The sequence below is a fragment of the Anneissia japonica genome, unplaced genomic scaffold, assembly GCF_011630105.1.
Source record: "Anneissia japonica isolate Jap-2015-1 unplaced genomic scaffold, ASM1163010v1 scaffold287857_len828801_cov194, whole genome shotgun sequence".
Taxonomy (NCBI): Eukaryota; Metazoa; Echinodermata; class Crinoidea; order Comatulida; family Comatulidae; genus Anneissia; species Anneissia japonica.
Window position 1 is genome coordinate 191,164 of NW_022738478.1, and position 21,141 is coordinate 212,304.

General features: G+C 33.8%; 1 protein-coding gene across 3 annotated transcripts in view; it reads right to left on the reverse strand.

Moving 5' to 3' along the window:
* Window positions 1–19,861, reverse strand: part of LOC117117560 (trinucleotide repeat-containing gene 6C protein-like) — a 53,522-nt gene extending 33,661 nt beyond the window's left edge. For 2 of the 3 annotated variants that reach the window (XM_033261897.1, XM_033261895.1), the window contains exons 1-2: window positions 19,674–19,861; window positions 8,736–8,797 (exon numbers count right to left, since the gene is read on the reverse strand). In XM_033261897.1, coding sequence (XP_033117788.1) covers window positions 8,736–8,797; window positions 19,674–19,737 — 126 coding nt within the window. In that variant the 5' untranslated portion in view covers window positions 19,738–19,861. The remainder of the gene's footprint in view (window positions 1–8,735; window positions 8,798–19,673) is intronic. The other variant, XM_033261898.1, reaches the window with a different exon arrangement.
* Window positions 19,862–21,141: the final 1,280 nt, after the last annotated feature.

The following is a 21,141-nucleotide window of genomic DNA, read 5'->3' on the forward strand; positions in this document are numbered from 1 at the left end:
AATCCAACCCAGCCCAACACACTAAGTTCATCAACAACACTATCAATGAAATATATACTATTCACAATGCATTATTATTATTAAATAAACACTTGGTTATTAACGGTTATACAACCTCTAACCATGGTCTAACTCACTCTATCTACGCATGGAGGTCTAAATAGACCCGATTTTTTTAACGTACCATTCGCTCTTTCGTCGTTTGTTGTAGGCTTAGACCTAGGCCTACTAGACCGCGCCGGCACAGCTGCAGGCGTAGGCCTAGTAGTGCTTGAAGTTGTAGTAGCAGAAGGCGTAGGCCTAGACATCGTTTCATCATCCTCACAATGCAGATTAATTCCATGGCCTAGATTTTCAATATCGTCTTCTTCTTCCTCTTCAAAATCGAGGGTAACTTCTGGCAAATCATTTATTTCGAATTCTTCATCAAAAAAATCGAAAAAATCATCAACTTGTTCGTTTACTGATGCCATATTGAGACGCGATGTCAACAAACGAAAGTGTCAAAAAGCTGGGCCAACTACAGCTGGGAGCATGCGCAGATTAACCAGCGAACTGTCGACCCCCTGCCTATCGATAAGATAAGACAGTTTATTCATGGTTTATTTATGAGTTTCTTAGTAAGGCGGTATTTTACTTTAGTCTTTTGATCATACATTTGAGAGATCTCCTTCTAAATTTCCTTCCTCCATGATCCAACCAATGCCATTACAGATGGGCTGGGCTTTATCCATTAAATCAAAATCATATTGTTTGTTATTAGTGCTCAAATCATTCAATTCAATTCAATTTTTTATTTCAGATTTCTCCATAAAATACACATTACAAGAAAGAATAAAAAACATTATTGCACATCAAAAATACACACACATACTATAACCACAGACCCTATATGCTGTAACAGAGTGTTCAAATGTCCGATATGAAGAGAGAAAATATTATAGAAAGCCTACGAAACATCTTGGAAATTTAAAACAATTTATCACAATCTTAAGTTCAAAATGTCTTTCTTCATCATATTCATAAAATTTGATGTAATTTGCACTAGATGGGTTGGGCTTTATCCTTCAAATCAAAATCATAGTATTTGTTGCTATTAGTAGTCAAAATCATTAATATCTCTGAAATATAAAACAAATCATTATTACTGATGTCCAAGATTTCTTTCTTGGTCATATTATTCATAAAATTTGATAAAAATTATCTTGTTTCGAGAGACAATGCTGTGACAATATTGTTATTATTTTAATGTATATAATGTATATAAAATTACATTGGATTGGTTGGGCTTTATCCTTCAAATAATGGAGCTTTAAATCAAGTATCTTGGGAATAAAAACAAATCACTAACTGAAGTTCAAGATTTCAACCCTTAACTTCTATTCATAAAATTTGATGAAATTATTATATCGTTTCTTCTAAAACACTCAGTTAAATGCTCTGTGACAATATCTATATTGTTATTTTAATATCCCTGAAATTACACTAGTTGGATTGGCCTTTATCCTTCAAATCAAAATCATAGTGTTGTTTTATAATTAGTGGTCAAATCATGAAGCTTTATCAAATCTTAGAAATAAAAACAAATCACTTTTATAAAAACAAGACATCTTTTATTCGAGAATGAATATACGCATTTTCCTGTCAGTTCAATATGGTAGATCATGTTTAGCATATTGAATAATGATTAAAGGATCAACAATTTAGAAAGATATAGTCTGTGCATCCATTCAATACAATAATGCAAACATATGTATATTCTTTTCCAGTAAGCAAATATTTATGCAATTATTCACACTGCATAATTATCTATTCATAATGAACCTAGACTTGTTACTTTTTTTGTAAATTATATATTTCTTAAGGCTAATAATGCTAAGCCGTGTTCTCCAGAAGCCGTTAATTTTAGTGGTAAAAATACTGCCCAATGGGTAAAAATTTTGTGTTTGTAAAGAAAAAACACTGATAAGACCTAGGTAGCCTAGGCTGGCCTTCTTTCAATAAATGAACGTCATTCTAGTCTATGCCTACTTTAGGTTATGACAATGTGGTGGTGTTGTTTTCAAGCCAGTAAACCTACTCAAAAGGGAGTGCCTCACATATGAGTGCATAGCTGAATTTTTACAGACAAATTTACCAGTAAAAATGTTTCAATTGGGAGAACACTAAGGAAAATATTCATAAACATTTAACATTTGAAATGGAACATCTTATTTTTATTTCATTAAATTATAATTATAAAAATATGGCAAACTATGTTTGATTTGACAAAGTTATTTAAAAAAAAAATTATTAACAAATCATGTTAACACAATCTACTTGTGTGTCTTAATCATGAATTTTTATTAAATAATGTACTGAACTTGACAGAGAGTTGCCTATATTGTAATATTCTGCCAACTTAGATACTGTCATTACTTTACGTCACTATGCAAGCAATTTAATCCAGCCCTGAATGAAACCCAGTCAATCAATCTTCTCTGACAGGAAGCCTAGTATTCCTAAAGGATACATGAGATGTGGGAAAAACAATTCTAACTATTAAGATGGAAACTAATGTATAAAATACTGACACAGGCACAATATATGTTTGGGTATTGAAAATGGAACAAAGGTATGCGAAAAATAACGCTTGCAGCAAGGGCACAACCGAGTAACTGCCCATGTCAAGGACATCAATTATGTTTATTCTAAGGGATTTTATATTTTACAGGACAGAATAATTAACAACATAATTTTCTTGCTGAGTGATAATTCCTATGCACCATATCTTTGTTAAAATGACTTTGCTTCTAATCATGTCATGACATACACACATTAGCATTTAGTCTGCTAGATAGCTCAGGTATAGTACACACCCTCTCTGCTTGGTTCATAAACATTTCAGATCTCAAACTTTATTTGCTATGCACGGCCGGTTGCCTGTCACTGCAAAGCCTTGAACAAAAATCACAAATTTTAGACTTACCTATTATATTTGAAATTAGATTCAACTGTAAAATTGGAATGTATACTGTCTTTCACCTCTTGCTTATAAACAAAGACTGTGTTAGTACAAAAATACTAGGCTTTTCGCGAAGTAAAATTTGGTTGAAACAACACACAAGTGTTTGGTTGTCTTGTCTGTAATTTTTCAAGCCATAGGCAAATTAGCTCAACCTTTAACCTTTCATAATTTTAATAGAGGGCTCACTCCAAGAGATCCAAATTATAGGAAACATATGATATGAGGAAATGACACTGAATTGCATGTTTACTTCCCTGCACTGATATATTCCATTTAATTTCAGTCCCACCCAAGAGGTTAGGACGTAAGAGTTGAATAAAATTTATATGACTGATTAACGCCAAGTAAAGAAAAAAAGTAGTTTCTCGTCCTAATATTTTGGGGGAAAAATAGAGAATGAGGTCACTTTTTTTTTTACTTCAAGATGGCAAATCCAAGATGGTCGATGGGAAACAGATACTACTTCCTTACTTTTAAAAAGTAGACATTTATTTTTACTTCAAGATGGCAAAACCAAGATGGACGATGGGAAACAGTATACTACTTCCTCACTTTTAAAAAGTAGACACATTGAAAGCAAATAAAAAAAAAAGCACTACGGTAGGAATAGACACAATTCATACCATATATATATTCATCAACCACAAACGATCAATAGAGGAATTTTACTGATTTGAGTTAGCCAGATTTTCGTACATTTTCTTAAGATAAAGGGGGGAAAGGGGGAATTGGTGAGGCAGAGCAAATTTTTTTATTTGGCCTAAAAAGTGGATTATAATATCTGGATTCAATGTCTACATAATTGCTGTCAATAATGCCATTATTTAAAAAAAAAAAACAAACAAACTAATCAACATCATAGAATATTAAGCTACTTCAAAGAGCAATAACATGGTTATAATTTAGTTTAGTTTAGAGTTGGGTATGGGATCAATAATGTTCGTAAATGATGGGACAGTACGGTAGTCATAGAAGGAATGGAAAAAGCAATGTGCTTGCTTGCTACAAGTAGTAACAAGCAAGTGTTATAACACGGCTGGGGGAATGCCAAGTGAATCAAAACCATGTGCAAACAATAATATCATATGATCCAATAGAATTTAATATCCCAAAATTTGCACCACAAATAGTAATTAAAAGCTTGGTTGCGTAAATATATTAGCAAAACTTCAATGTCCAACCAACACCCCACTCTCATACAGTACATTGCAGTTCTGAGAATATAGTCCATTTTCATGACACCCGGCTATTCAATATATACTGCAGTACTATACAACCAATAATACTTGGAGGACTACATACAGTGCATGAAATTCAACCTTGCGCATTGTGTGGAGTTCCGGGACAACCAAATACAAAAATACACTGCCTTTATACTTCAGACATTTAATGTTTGAACATGTTATGATTTTTTGTTCTGACAATACAAAACTAAAAATGCATGTATGGAAACTCAAAAATTATCAAAAATATAGAATTGAAACTAATAGTATCTTTGTTAATGTTATTATTTGGAGTTCTTATTATTTTGTTCTATTTTACAAGATGCCATCCATTTATTTCATTAATAATATTTCCTGTGAATCTCCTCTTCCTCTTTTCAAGTACTGAATTTTATAGAAGATAATTGTGGGCATTTTGCAGGGGTTTTTTTTTATGAAAATGGAATACACATTAAAATTGTTAAATCCTTCCCCAGCTAATGTTCTCTACTCGTTAACAGGTAATAGGTTAACAGTAAATGATTAATAAAAAAAATTTAACAAAACAACAAAACAATTAATAACCGAAAACAAAAATAAAAAAAGATTGGAATAATACTAGTGTAATAACTACAAGTAAATAAAAGGAAATAAACAAATAAAAGAAAAATAACTGCTATTCTAGAAAAGATAAAAATCATGCTGTAAGAAATTCTAAAAACTTTACATTCTCCTAGCATAATGAGAATGAATGGTCAATTCACTCTCCGTTTTCTATTCTAACACTAACGAATGTGTTTACTTCAAATGAATGTCCTTGGTTGGTGTGGAGCAGTATTGACAGCAACAGCTCAATAGGCAGATAATTTAGTCTAACTAAATACAACTGTTATCAATCCATGAACTTGTACCATCCACATGACTGCCTATTCAATTAGCAAAATAATAAGCATACCTAAATGCATTGTTGTAATTGTGTTAATATATTTTCATTTTAATCTTTCATTTTAAGATATATTCACTGTGTGTGTTAAACAACAGTATGAAACATAAAAATATAATTCAAATATATGAATCGCTTCTGTTGTAGGGTTATTATATGTGGCAAAGACAAGCCAAAACAATCACTCCTCGCAGAAAATCTTTTTAGTTTATGACTACATGGTTCAGTAAAATGAGAGCTATAAAATGGATAGTTTTCAAAAATTTTGACATTCCAGCATGTTTTGGCTATTATCTCTGACACACAATTTGCGACGAATGACTGGTTTAGTTTGTCTTTGCCATACTGTTCCTAAGCAATACTGTAGTAAAATAATAATAATCAAAAGTTTATATAAATAACTGTAATTAAAAAATACATAAACCTATATAACCAAACTACTAAAATATCTGTACTACCAAAACACAGATATGACTATAAGCAAGATAAACAAGACCAGCAAAAATATTGGAAATTCCCAGGTACAAAAATAACATAATGACGTTATCTTTACAGGGTACTATAGTTATTTCGATTTTGTGGTTTGTTGAGTTTGAATTCAACACAATAAAAACAGCCACAACCTATTTACGGCAAACAATTTCAAAAATTTTTCAATAAACTATGTACAACCGTTATTTCGATTTTGTGGTTTGTTGAGTTTGAATTCAACACAATAAAAACGGCCACAACTATTTACGGCAAACAATTTCAAAATTTTTCTATAAACTATGTACAACCACATATTAATCTGTTTTATAACAGTTATTATTATTTATTTAGGCACACAACACATGGACCAAGTATGACAGTGATATATTCCCTAACTGACAATCCCTTTCACAAAACAACATACACACACGATGCTACAACAAACTAAATCTCAATAGGAGTTTTAGGGAGTTGAGTTGTTTTGGTTGTGAGAAAAAAATCCTGCAACACTGAGAGGAATTGAACCCAGGAGCCTGGGATTGGAAGGCAAGCATCTTAACCACCAAGCTATTCAACTCCACTGGCACATGGAATTGAAAATCTAACAACTAATATTGGAGTATCAATTATATCAGTACCAGTAGATGAAAACTGAACAGTGAAATACTGGAATAGATCAATTTACAGAAATTCCGGTTTCCTCAAGATGTTCAAAAATAGGATACCAACCAGGAAAAATTTATTGAAAACTATTTTAAGTCTCTAAGGCAGGGCACTCAATGCGCCCGAGTGTCGTTGGCCGACACGATTCTACGAAGAACGTAACGCGACGACGTGCGCGCAATGGACCATAGAAATGAGATGACTAGTAGATGGGGGTCGCATGGTCTAGCGTTCACAGGGAGTGGAGTTAGATTCGTTGATGCAGTGAATGCCTCCCTTTACACTAATCCTATATTATACTGTAGGCTCACTGAATTCAAATTTTAGATGGTACTGGATAGACTACTACAAGCTAAGACCCTATCATGATTATTTTCAGATTATTATTTTGTAAGCACCTTTTAATTCATTTCTTGCATTGGGATAATTTAGCATAGTAGTAAGTAGACTTCCAAGTTCTACAACAATAGACAATACACTATAAGTACTTGCTTAGCCTATGGTAGGCCATATGGCATGGATAAGAGCAACACAATTCTTGGATCTCTATTTTTACCAGGTGCAAAAAAAAACTGTTCAGTGCCAAAATATTTGTATTTTTCTGCTTTCAAAAGTAGTTGTACAATAAGTGCCAAACATTTGTTAATTCATGCCTTCTGCCTCATAATTTTTGCCAATTAATCATCCAATTATCAATTAAAAAAAACTTCCATATCAATAGTGATGATAAATGATATGTTCTTAAGCTTTTTCACACTATCAAATTTTATGTGATATGCCTATATTTGGGAGTAATATGACATCATCATGCCTAAGGGCAAAGCACACAAACTTGTCAACTATAAAATCTGATAATGTGGACAGTTTCAGATCCTTGATATTAGGAAGCTTTCGCTTGCACGAAAGCTCCCTGGTTTGTGTCTGTAAGGTACTTGAAAATGAAAAAGCCAAAGTGATATAATAATCAATGCATTGTATAGACTGAGATACATTTGTAACTTAAGAGCTAAAGTGACATGATGAATAAATGCATGGAATATTGTGGTGAAGTAAGAGTATGCATCTTCAGAGTGCGCATTCACAAGATTTGATGAATAAATTCATGCAAGTACAGTACATATTGTTTCATGTATGAGCAAAAATATATTTAATGTAGCAGGAAAACAAATTTTCATGTATACTCACTATTCATTATTGTATGACAAATATAAATGAACTTTGAACTGTTATGCAAGAGCATTAACTGCTAAGTACTATTGACTACTAGGATGCATCATCACCTGTATGGGCATTTTATATGAACAGGAATTTGTACATTTCTCTCAGTATAAATAACAAAATAAGTCCTTGTTTTTGCTTCTTAATATAGTGAATTCAATATTATTTCAATAAAATAACACTGTTTATAATTTAATAATTATTGATTTTTAATTTCATTTGTTAAATTGTTAATTCTTCATTTCATTTGTTTTTCTAAGTATTATGAATTATTATTATATATTATATAAAATTTTTATATTGCTGTTTCTCTAGGGATGGATTAACAAGCTTGTGAGCTACAGTGATTATAATTGCTTTTTTTAATCCTTGCCTCACATACAGTTTACACAGTTTTATTTTGTATTGTGAGTTTTGGTTTTTTTTAGTTTCATTTTACTATATGTACAAATTGTATTGTGATTTTTATAAAAGGTTAAATCATGAATGAATGATATTTTTCGCTTTTACTGTACAAGTCACTACGACTATGTTCTCACATGGCTGCTAACGGTTAGCAGGATCCGGATCCTGCTAACCGTTAGCTGTCGTGCGTCCATCCGAGAAAATCCCGATCCGGATACCAAAAATATGATGATCGAATCACTGGCCAATAAGAAAATTGGAAATTATAAACGCGTATGTGTGATTGGTTGATGATAAAAACGTGCTCAACTTGCTAACCGATAGTGCTTGCTAACTGTTAGCGGTATCCGGATACTGCTAACGGTTAGTGCTAACCGATCGGGCGTTCTCACGCAGGTGCTAACGGTTAGCGCTAACATTAGCTCCCGATCCCGATACTAGGGCTCTCGTGAGAACCAGGCTAGAGTCTTAATATGCTTCTTCATTTCCCAGGTCATTGGAAACTTCCATTGTACGAAACCTCCTCTACTCATTTGTGATTATTTCATTTTATGGTCATACAGGAGACATTACTTACAGTCAAACATTTTCAGCCTGTTAAAGGAACCCAAAATCTAGGTGACAGCTAATATAAGGAGGCCTATAACATGATTTGAAGCCCTAATTTGTAACCCTGTCTGAAAAATGTCATTGATTATAAGCAAAAGGAGGGATAAGAGCATTGAATTGAGTATAAAGTTGATAACAGTAGGCAGCTATTGTATAACAGAGCTTTGGTATTACGGAAACGAAAGCAGATTTCGAGTAATAAAATAGTTTTATTTACCTCAGCAGTTCTGTCTGGGTGATTGTTCAAAGCTAAATTCTTGTACGCCCACAGCAAATCTTCTGCAAATGAAGCATAACAAACATACACAATTTAACATTTTTGCATTTTCACAAAAAGTAAGCGTATAGTAAATCTTATTTCCCTATCCTCTCTTATCAGAATAAAGAAATTATATTATCAAATAATTTTGTCGGTTTTCAAAATAAATATTAAGTTCAATGATCACAACAACTGACAGTTGTAGAAACATAAAAGACTTGGCAATTGATCCATGTAAACACCTATAAAGCTGGTGAAATGTAAAGTATGGATAATCACATGTAGTCATTAACATTTTGAATTCTCTTGTTATTTAAATTTTCCAGACTGACTATTAAATCTACAATGCAGTGTACCTTGGCAGGATTTACAGTACATAAGATAGCCCAAACACGACAATTACCTTGGGTTCATATGTGGACTCTATATTGATATTGTACACGATCTATAACAGTGATTACTCTAATCATGGAGGGAACTTATTCTTCTATGCTCTAATGCATCGGTATTTTGCTTATCAATAATGTCATCCTTTATTCACAGAATTCTTCACATTTTCAAAAAACATACAGTAGGTGGTAAAAAAAAGAACAATCTTTTAATGTATAATATTAATTATGATGACTATTTTTACAGCAAACTTGAAACTTTAGTCCTTTACTGTCGAGTGGCGGAGCGGTAAGGCAGGGGCGCCGCTAGCGACAGCCTTAACATCGGCGCTGGTTCCAGCCGCTCCTCACCCATGGTTCGGTTGGTAGAACCAAGTCTTCTCAGATAAGGGCTTAAAATGGAGGTCCAGAAGCGTCTTTGAGCCGAACTACAGACAGATATTATCATCATACAGTATCCTTAACGAGCAAGGATATCAAAGATCAAGCAGGAAGTAATAATGGTGCCAACTTCCATACGATTAATGGCAATAAATTTACAAAGCTCAGATACTTTCTAAATAATATCTGGCGGGTCATGGTGGTCTCTTCTTGATCCTGAAATCCCCACTCACCCATATGATTTTCTCACTGAATGTATTTTTTTTTAAATATCTCTTTATTCTTTCTTTTATATTTCTGAATTGCATGTACTACTGTTTTTGCATCGGATCAATCAATACTAATTTCATTTTTACCATTGTTAAATATCATATCGTAGTAATTCTATTTTTACTATTTAGAAAAATGTTTGAAGACCTGAAAAACGAAATTTGAAGGTTGTCTATTGGTAATGAACCAATGATGATAAGATGGAAATGCAAGCATCTTAACCACAATTTAAAAAACATGGTGATATAGGCAAAACAATCAAGATACAGCTCAGGGAATAGAAAGATGAGGAAAGGATTGATTGACTGAATGAACAGGTTATAACCATTAGTACAGTATTTTAGAGTGGCAGCAGTAGTGATCAAACTGGTCCTTCTATAGGCTAATTAAATTACGCTGTCTAGCGTTAGTACGGTTGTAAAAACTATTTAACAAAAATAGAAACAATTTGCATAAATAAACATTTAAAAAAAAAAACAGAAAATGTCGGGCAGTGGCACAATACTCCGTCAATCAAAACCTTGCTACTTATTTTAAGAATCTTTAAAAAAATCACACCAATTTAGATATAAAAAAATAATAAAACAAAAACACAGTAACTCTGAAAAGAGATATTTGAAGATTTACAGATGTTTTAAACTATTTGATCATTTTCTATATATTTTAAAAACGAAAGTACTACTTTTCATTTTTTTTTCATTGATTATAAATTTGTGCATGTTTTAGTTCATCATGGACTACCTGTGAGGCCATACTTTGCATGAAATCAGTATTTGGATAATCGGTTTGAAGACAAATAAATAAATGCCTGCTCACCTAGTAAAAATATGCAAATGGTATTAAATAAACCAGCTCCTTTCTAGCCTGTACCCCACCTATTGTACTGTACATAAGAACACCTCAACTGTACCTCACAATACATCAACACAGACCTGACTCTTTTCAAGCACCTACAGTACAGAAATATTGTTAGCCTAAATAATAGCAGAATGTCTATGTTCAACTATTAAAATTGTAGGGCACTTCACTTTCACAAGCAAACTTACTTCAACTTACTGTACAATGAAAATATGGTAATAATTGTATTGTAGAAGTGACCAACACATATAGCTGAGGCTCACAGTTAAAGCATGCAGTACATGACTCGGGGCTCAAGCTAGTAAGTAGCATACAGGAAAAGGAAGCGAGACAACTGACAGGCAGGAAAGGACACATAATTTGATTTTCACTTCCGTTTTTATTTTTTTTAAAAACCAATAAAATATCAGCCCTAATTTATTAGTTGGGTGCATCATAGGGCTTGGTTTGATTCAAAACAAATACAATTTTATTCAAACAGAAGGAATTTTTCTTGGTGCTTACACTATCTAAATAAATTAATTAATCGGAGCCTCTGTACATAGAAACATATGGATTATGAAACACAGGTTAACAAGATTTAACTGATAAACTAATCAAATTTACAAGTATTTCCTCTCTCAATTGAATACATTAATAAAATTGAGAACATTGAGCTAAGAAGTATCATGAATATGTTAACTGATAATTATTAATACTTGCACCAAGGATAGCCCACGAAGTCTAGAAGAAGACTTACTTCCAGTGGGGTCCTTCTTTTGGTGATTGGGCAGTTCACCAGGAGACAATCCCCTACTTTTTTCCGAAGAGTGTACTGCGTTCACATGGGCCATAAATGCACACAGGACCAACGGGACCAACGGCTTAAACGTCTCATCCGAAAGCGCTATTTTAACTTGTATGTCAGCCCTCTAGCTGAAACACAATGAGAGGCAGCGATGGGAATTGAACAGGGGACCTAGAGATCTCCACAGTTCAGGGCACACACCATGGCTACCACCAGATTAGCCGCCTAAGCTAAGCTGCTCTCATTAATTTAGATGTTATCTTCAAAATTTACTGTACCCCACCATGTATGGTGGGGCTGTGGTAGGTATGGACACAAAGTGAACTTTTGTTAAAATTTGAGACACTCCCTATCCCTTAAGAAATCCTGTCTACATGCTTGAATACTGAGAAAAGAAAACAACCAGCTTGAACATAAAGTCAACAAACAGGTGTTGAAGATGCACCAAATTACATGTAACAAACAAATTTATTGAAATAAATGATTATTAAATGTACTGAATACTGAATAATTTATTTTTATTTATTTCCTTCACATTACTGGAATGATGCTTTAGAAGTTTTTTTATGAGGCTTAGGGAGTGGTCGAGAAAATGAAAACATGAACTATGACATGGTTTGAACTCAGGTCCCTTGGATAGCAAGACATGCACATTATAAAGCACCAAGCTAGTCAACTCCACTTCAAATTTATTCATTTATTCCATCATTACAAGATATAACAACAGTATTTTATTAGAAATTTAACTGACTAATGGACAGTTGGAAACATTTGATTCTGCAGTAGGCTCTTCACAACAGCAATACAAAATATAGAGGATGTGCTTTGCTTCAATCCTTCATAAGCAAGGTCAATGTGATGTCAATTTTTTAATTTTAACAATTCATATTAATCACAGAATGATTTTTAGTGGACTGTGCAGAAACTAAAAATGGTGAAATATTGTATTGTGTAAACAAATTTTTCAAATATTATTATTAATATTGAAGAAGCATCTACAGTATTTTGATGATTTTTCTCCTGATGCAATGAAACATTTCACAGCATACTGAAATGTGCTAAATTGCGTATAGGCGTGGTCTGTGACTACCTAGCAGAAGTAAAGAGGTGCTTAGATAGTAGCTTCATGTTCCACAATGACAGTGGCTGTAATGAATCATAGCATCAGGGTAATGCCCTAATCATACCAAAGATGCAATGGGCCCTGGACCTCCATTTTAAGGCTTTATCCGAGAAGACTTGGTTCTACTAACCAAGCCTTGGGCAAGGAGTAGCTTGAACCAGTGCCAATATTATGGCTGTAGTTAGCGGAGCCCCTGCCTTACTGCTTAGTTATTTGACTCTTCATACATTGGGTAGATTTCCAACGAAGCAGAGGAAATTTCACTTTGTCCAACTTTGTCAATTACTTTATGGATCCAGTGAGAATATGCCTATTATTATCTCCATGGTAACATAGTCCTAATGTTTTCGTGTGTCCTTGTTCTGCTTGGGACTTGACCTTTTAGATGTTAGAGATGTGCTTCAATTTTAGCCTAAGAAATCAATATCCAGGGATGTGAATAAAATTCAAGAGACAACCATAAAAAAGTTGGTTCGTTTTGTGTTTATTCGTGGAACAATAATAGATCTAATACATTCTTTGTTAAATTTTACCCACCTGCACAGTGGTAAAATGCTACTTAACGAAGACGACCAGTCGAATAGAAAACTGGTAAATACTCGATAAAACAAATGGTTGTATACTGTAGTTACCGTGATACACGCTGCATAATCAAGACTGCTTTGGATTGTGGCAGTATCGGTTTTTTGTAAAAAAACTTTTTCATCCAGTTTTTGAATTCTGTTGGCCTACAATTATTTTTTACTTCAATGTGGGTAAATATTATAATTTTTATTTTCTGAAATTTAATCTAAATTATATTAATGCAAATGTTGTTGCTAAACTGACCAATCGGCCATTTTTTTTTGGTCACATAGATAACTTAACACTGATTAACGCATTCTGGTTAAGTTAATTGTCATTGTCAACGAAGTCTATTTTACGAACCAGTCGAATGAAAATAGTACTCAACGAAATGAACCAATCAAATAAGCCCAAAACCCTCACACTAAGGTTACATTTTTAATACTACTACTGTGTAATATATTGCAATAATGGCATCCATCAAATTTGCATAACAAAATGTTGATCGAAATATATTGTCAAACCCCTGGAAGTTTTGTAATCTAAACGGTGGTGTTTTGTGGCTATGCATACTGTACTTACTAGGTTAATATTGTTGAGTTATTTTCCTGATGCAAACTCACATCAAAATAGTTGAAGTGTTCTCCGTAATTGAAAATATTTCCTGGTAAATTTGTCCATAAAAATTCAGCTGTGCATGCAGTGAGGCATTATCCCTTTTTAGTGGGGTTTAATGACTTGAAAAAACAACAACACATACAGTCATAGCATACTGTAATTTAACCAATTAAATCTTTGTTGCATAAAAGCAAATATTTATAGAATATCATATATTTGACAGGAAAAAAACTGCAAAAATATAATAACCAAAATGGGTTATCAAAATCAATTCTGTGGCCAAACCAAATAGGTTGCCTGGAATATATTCTTTATGTCGCAGATTACTGTATAAACATTTCTAACGAGGCCAATACACAGGAATGTTTTTACAAGAAGCTTAAAATATTGTGTTTTGAAAGATTACTAAACAGTTATATTGCTAATGTACAAGATAACAAATTGTGAACAAAATGCTGGACTGTATTAAGTTATTGTGCTTCCTTACTGTATATTTTGTAAAAAGAAAAATTTGTACCTTCAAAGGCAAACACAAAAATCTGACAAATATTTTTCCCAATGACCAACCACCCCCTCACACTCACCAAGTCTTCAACTTGAATTTGGACACAAAATTCAAAGATTAACCATTTTATATAAAATAATTATTTTTAACTGTAAATTACAGAAAAGAAATATATTAATATTAGAACTTTTAATCTTAAAAAACTGGTCTGAACCTAATAGCATTTTCAATAACTTTAAGTATCTTCTGAAATAAATTTTTATTTTAAATCAATATCCTTTAGAATTCACACAAGTGACTGAGCACCTAATGAGCGATTTCAATCTTGGATCACTAATCGCTATTGACCTTCCCACAATACATCTGATCAATATACAGTGTACAAAGCTGATCAGTGGCTGTTCTTTTTTTCTGTCTTTTACAGAACTCTGTGAATATCATTAAATGTCTGGAAGCAAGCTAGGCAGGTAATTTATGTGCTTAGGTAACTATAGAAACAATTCTTGCTACTGTATTATTACAAAATATCATCTCAATTCTGATTGGCCAGTCAGCACTCATCAAATGGATCATGTCACATTCCATGTAGAAATATGATAAATAGTTTGAGAAAGACAAATTGTCCTGTTAGGATTTGAACTGGGGATGCTTTGGTTACTGCTTGCTAGCTACCATTCAGCTACATTGCATAATACATAATTGGAAACAATCACAAACTTGTTATGGGTGGTATACAAAGATTAAAAATAGATTGCATATATATTAAGAGAGCAAGCCCGTAGCCAGGATTTTGGTAGGGGGTTTTTTTTTTATACTGAAAGGGCACTTGCGAGCACCATTGGCTGGGGCCAGGGGGGCTGCCAAGGGCCCCCGGGGGTCCATGGCCAAAATCCCGGTGGGGATCCAGCATTCTAAGCATTTACAGGTGTTATTTAATTGATTTACTTTTAAAAAATGTATATATAAAAGAGGTAATTTTTCGAGTTGGGAAAAGATAAAAAAAAACAAAAAAACTACTACCTTAGTACTACAGTATTGGTAATTTAACAACAGTAGCATGATACAAACTCCAAAGAATCCAGTATGGTTTATTCTTTATTTTTTATTTATATAGCACTTTGGAAGTTGTATCATACTATACTGTACTCACTTAAGACAATCAATAACAAAAAGAACCGAGACAAATTTGTATGGTTGGTTGTAGCGTATTATAATCATATATATATATATATATATATACACAGGTGAAACTATCCACCCCCCGGACACCATTCCGGTATGTCTGAGTCAAGGTTTCGGGGCCTGAATTTTTTATGTTACTAGGTAGGCCTAACAATCAGGTATTAAAATAGGACTTTTAATGATGATAGGCTCTAGGCTAGGCCTAAAGTGTAGGCTTGCCAGCCTTTGTTGAAAGGGCACTTCATGAAAAGGGGGTTCGTTCGAACCCAACAAACCCCCCTGGCTACGGGCTTGGAGAGTTCCACTTAGAAAAAGAGATTTCAAAATAGCTTCCTTGTGTGTACATTAGAAATGACGCACAATTTCAAATTTTCATTTTAATGTAAAATTAATGGCATCCTGATCACAGAATTGTAAGGCTATATAGAGTTATAGAGTTATTCTTTGTTATTATAGAGTATAGGCAAGTGGTGTATCTATAAGTCGTGAATTTGGGAGGAGAGAGGCTGATGTGCGGGCGAAGGTGAAGTGGAGGCTAAGTGAGGAGGTACTACCTCACAAAATAAGGTGATTTTTTATCTATTTAAGAATTGATTTTTGCATTCCACCCACTCCCCCCCCCCCCCCCCCCCCCCCCCCCCCCTCCACTGGTCACTGGATCTTGTACTGTAAATGGTAAACAGGCATGGGATTCCTTTACCCCTGGCAAAATCCATTCAGCACCAAAGATGGTAATTACTTACTCCTTCTTACCCGGGAAATTACCCACACATTGCTGAGCATGTTTTTTGAAGAAAATATCTTACTACGCTCACAAGTTTAGACTATGAAGTATGCCAGTTTCTATGCACTTTTGACGTGTATGTTTTGGCCATCACAAAGTTTGACAGCATAGTAATAATATCCACCTCAGTTGAGGTTATGTGAAAACCTCTACCCAATGTCCCTAATGCATGAAGTTAAGCCTTATATAATTTTTGTTTTCAGTAGGCTCTTTGCTATAGCACTTTGTTGAGGTTAATATGCATGTCTTTTTTAAATACCAGTATGTTACATAGAATTTTTATTCTAAATTTCGAAATAAACTTTGTTTACAAGGAAATTGGTACAAAAAATATATTATAGTTAATTAAATATTTTCATTCTTGGTAAGATTAGATATTTGCATTTATAGACCCACTAAAAATGGCAGGTGTGCACAATCATTTAAAATAATAGTGTGTAAGCATAGGATATAAATAACTGCATCCTAAAAAATAATACTTCAATCTGTATGCAAAATAACATTTTAAAAGTATGGCACAAGCCTAGTCTACTACCATACTGTACAGTACTCTGAATGTGTGGATCACACCTTAAAATCTACAGTAGCTCAAATTTGCACAGACATGCGCAAGGAAAATAGGTGCGAAGAATTGTAAATTTCTGTATAATACATGGTTATATATTAAGATTAGGTCAAAGCAAAATCTGTGCTGAAATCAGCCCTTATTTTTAGAAATGCGCAGGCGGATTTCTAGACTTAATTAATTTTTGCTCAAAACCAGAGTACTGTCACTAAGTGTTAAACTGAATAATATAATATCATGCAGACTTGAAAAAGACTAAGAAGTCATGATATAATATTTCGTTCTTTATTCAAACATCATCTGATGTGTTCGAATAAAGAACAAAATATTGAATCATGGCTTCTCTTAGTCTTTTTGGAGTCAGGATGATATTATATTATCTAAACATATTCAGTGGACCACTTGGTTTAAACTGAGTAATTAGCATAAGTATGTGGCATTTTACTCATAATTTTGGCAACAGTATAAAGTCGAATATGAATATTAAAAAGTAAATTTTCTTGATTTGGTCACTGCTGGTTTTGTCATGGGAAGCTCCCACATTCCCTGTTCCAAGTGAGTTTTAAAAATCCAGCAAGAATTCTTGTCAATTTAATTGGGACCACACCAACTGACTTTTTTGTACACATGGTTTAAAACAACATTAAAAATGCTCATATTATCAGAGCACCTAGGGGCTTCACCCCCCTGGACACCCACCGGGCCTCAGCCCATGGCCCCCAGCAGGGGCCTTTGCACCCCTGGGCTCCCCTAGTCAACTAGTGTAGAACATCGACCATGTTTAGAAAGCATATGATCCACACAATAGGAATCGATAAATTTAATGTTACTGTTACTGGGCATTTATAGTGCACCTTTCCTTTCGGTTGCAAAGAGCAAGCCAAGTGCCTTTCAAATTTCAAATCATCAAGAGCAACTGATCCACATCAGTTCCAGAAAAAAACTATCTCATACCACACAGAATATAGTATGGATAAACAACAACATATAAAGACAACAAAAGACACAGACAGAAACAGAGACAAGTGAATTAGGCAAAAAGATTGGTTTTAAGTGATCTTTTGAAAATATTATCATTAGAAATGTTCTTAAGATCCAGGAGGAAGATTATTCCATAGTTGGGCAGCATAACTGAATATAAAACTATGTGACCAATAATGCAAGTGTATTAAAGTATGACTGCTCATGCATTATTTATTTCAAGTAAATATATCATTTACTGATTTGTTTACGGTCACGTATATCCACTTCCTTAAATAAGGCCTAAGGAGTGAAAGTTGTAGATTTGCGTCCACCGCCCACATGCCTAAACAGCCACCGCACAAAGAATTTCATTATTTTGAAAAATTCAATTTTGCTCTGTGAAAGGACACAGAGCAAAGGTTGGGGGTTATTATTCGACATCCTAAGGAGTGAAAGTTGTAGATTTGCGTCCACCGCCCACATGCCTAAACAGCCACCGCACAAAGAATTTCATTATTTTGAAAAATTCAATTTTGCTCTGTGAAAGGACACAGAGCAAAGGTTGGGGGTTATTATTCGACATCCTAAGGAGTGAAAGTTGTAGATTTGCGTCCACCGCCCACATGCCTAAACAGCCACCGCACAAAGAATTTCATTATTTTGAAAAATTCAATTTTGCTCTGTGAAAGGACACAGAGCAAAGGTTGGGGGTTATTATTCGACATCCTATTGTTAATTACTATGAAATTATAGAGGGCGTTCAATTCCCATCGCTGCCTCTCCTTGTGTTTCAGCTGGAGGGCTGAAATACAAGTTACAATAGCGCACTGTCTTTCGGATGAGACGTTTAAGCCGTTGGTCCCGTGCATTATGGCCCATGTGCACGTTAAAGAACGCAGTACACTCTTCGGAAAAGAGTAGGGGATTGTCTCCCAGTGTACTGCCCAATCACCACCAGAAGGAGCCCACTGGAAATAAGTCTTCTTCTAGACTTTCATGGGCTATCCTTGGTGTTTATACCAAATAAATCCAATTCAAAGGCCTCTGAGGGGGTGTCGAAAACTAGCATAAAATTGGCAAAAGGATGATTACATTTTACAGGCAGGATGTAATTTAATTTTATGAATTTGTAGTTGGAAGGGATGAGTTACATATATATGCATAGACTGTAATTCTATTATCCAAAAGTCCAAAAAACTACCTTGTTTTTAGTCAGATGTCGAAAATTAGCGACTTACACTAGAATAGTTTACAATATTTCTAAAAAGGCCAAACTATAATAAATAACTTTTCTAAAATTACATATGATCCACTTAAATAACAGATGTGTCTTATTTATTGTACATTTATGATGACTGACTGTAGGAGGCCTACCTATGCTAGGCCTAGTAATAGTAGTAGTAGGCCTTATGCATTGTTTTTCTTTTGAGTAACGTAAAATTGCTGATGCCACGGCTTGTGTACAACATTTTAAAAAAAAATGAATAATGAATAATGAAAAAATGCCCCATGTGTTTAATATTTTTCAGACGCAAATCTAGTAGGCTAAGCTAAGCCTTAGTTTAGCCTAGGCTAGGCCCTAGGGCCTCTACAACTTTCATTCCTGCGGCCAATAATAAATAAAAAACAAGTTCTTTTTTAAGTAATCGAGTGACTTCTGAGTGAAACTAACTTCCAGAAGATGTACTCAATGTAGTGTGGCTTCCTGCAAAGAAAGATTGAGGGCACTGCTTGAAGCATAAGCATGCATGGGTTAGGCTGAAAAGCTGGCAGGGTGATTAGCCTAGCACCCTAGGCCCTACTAACCTAGGCTAGGGCTAGCCTCCGGGCCTAGCCTAGGCCTAGAGATAATAATTTAACGACTTCAAGTTTCATTACTTAACACTATTATTGTGATTTAAACTTACGTTGAGAAAAAGTTAGGTTCCCAAATAAGATTTCATTATTTCTGTCTTTCTCAAAATCAGCCATAGAAATCTCAAAACTACAGTTAACATTAGCTAGTTTAGCCACGCTGAAAGCCAAAGATAAAATTTGTTTGAATCGCACGCAGGATACACGCCGTTCAGCCCGCTTGAAAATGACGTTGGTGTCGAATTTTCGTCGTCTGATTTATTGCTCATTTTGAGGTCTAAATAATGTTGAGGGCGCTATGAAAAATTTGTATTTCCATAATTTTGGTAGAATTACACACATGGTTTGTGTTCCAATGCTGGTTAATGTATAATTTAACCAATATTCATTGTGATTCTTTTTTTTTTCATCCTAATTCTTTTGTTTTTTTTTCATCCTAATTCTTTTGTTTTTTTTTCAATTAAGTATAAAAAAAGCAATATAAAAATTCCCGTACAATAATAGATAGAAAGTAAGTAACGGAGAACAATCAATTCACTCCAGTGGAGGAGTAAACGGGTACTGTACTAGGTTTAAAACGCTAATCCAATGACAGTACTAATACGGGAAGTCCATTGAACTTGTTGAAATGTACTACAGGTATATAATAATAATAATTATTATTATTATTATTAATGATATATATTTCGAATCATCATACAAAGTATTGTAGGCATATTCTTCGAAACATTTACGACATAAACTACAATAAAAAAAAGAAAAAGAAACTACAATAAAAAAAAAAAAAAGAAACTACAATAAAAATAAAAAAAAGCTTTGCGACTGCGCATCTTAATTAAAAAAAACATTTAAAAATAATATATGAAAATAAAAAAGGTTTACAATGAACCAAACATAATTCATATTTCATATTGAAAAATCAAAAACATTAAATAGACAAGCTAAAAGTTATTATTTGTCAAAATTACTTGTTCTTTTTTGAATACAGATATTATTGTTATATATAATATTGTTATATAATTTTATTGTAATATTTTGATATTATGTTTTGTGTTTTTATGTTCAGGTGGATGAACTATATAGTATAGGTGTACTTTTACCTGATTTCTTCCACTTTCCTTATACTATTGTTTATTCTATGATGTTAGCTGAAGTTGAATAAAATAAAATAAACAGGCCGATTTGACTTGTGGCCGAGTTGAATGGGGCCGAGTTGAATGGGGCCGAGTTGACTTGGGACCGAGTTGACTGGGGCCGAGTTGACTTGGGCCGACCTGCTTTCGATTTTCCACACAAGCGTACCACCCAGGCTGAGCTATGCCTATGGCCTAGTTCAAGACGAACACAACACAACTTAGCTAGTGTAAAGCACAGAAAACGTATCAATTTCCATTTCCTTTAGTTCGCAGAAAAAGTATAAAAAGAAAAGTATGGCATAAGGCCCCATAAAAAAATATGTTATCACCCTATCAAAGAATAACAACTAATGAGGGAGGGAGGTTTGTTTTTTTTTCTTTTAAT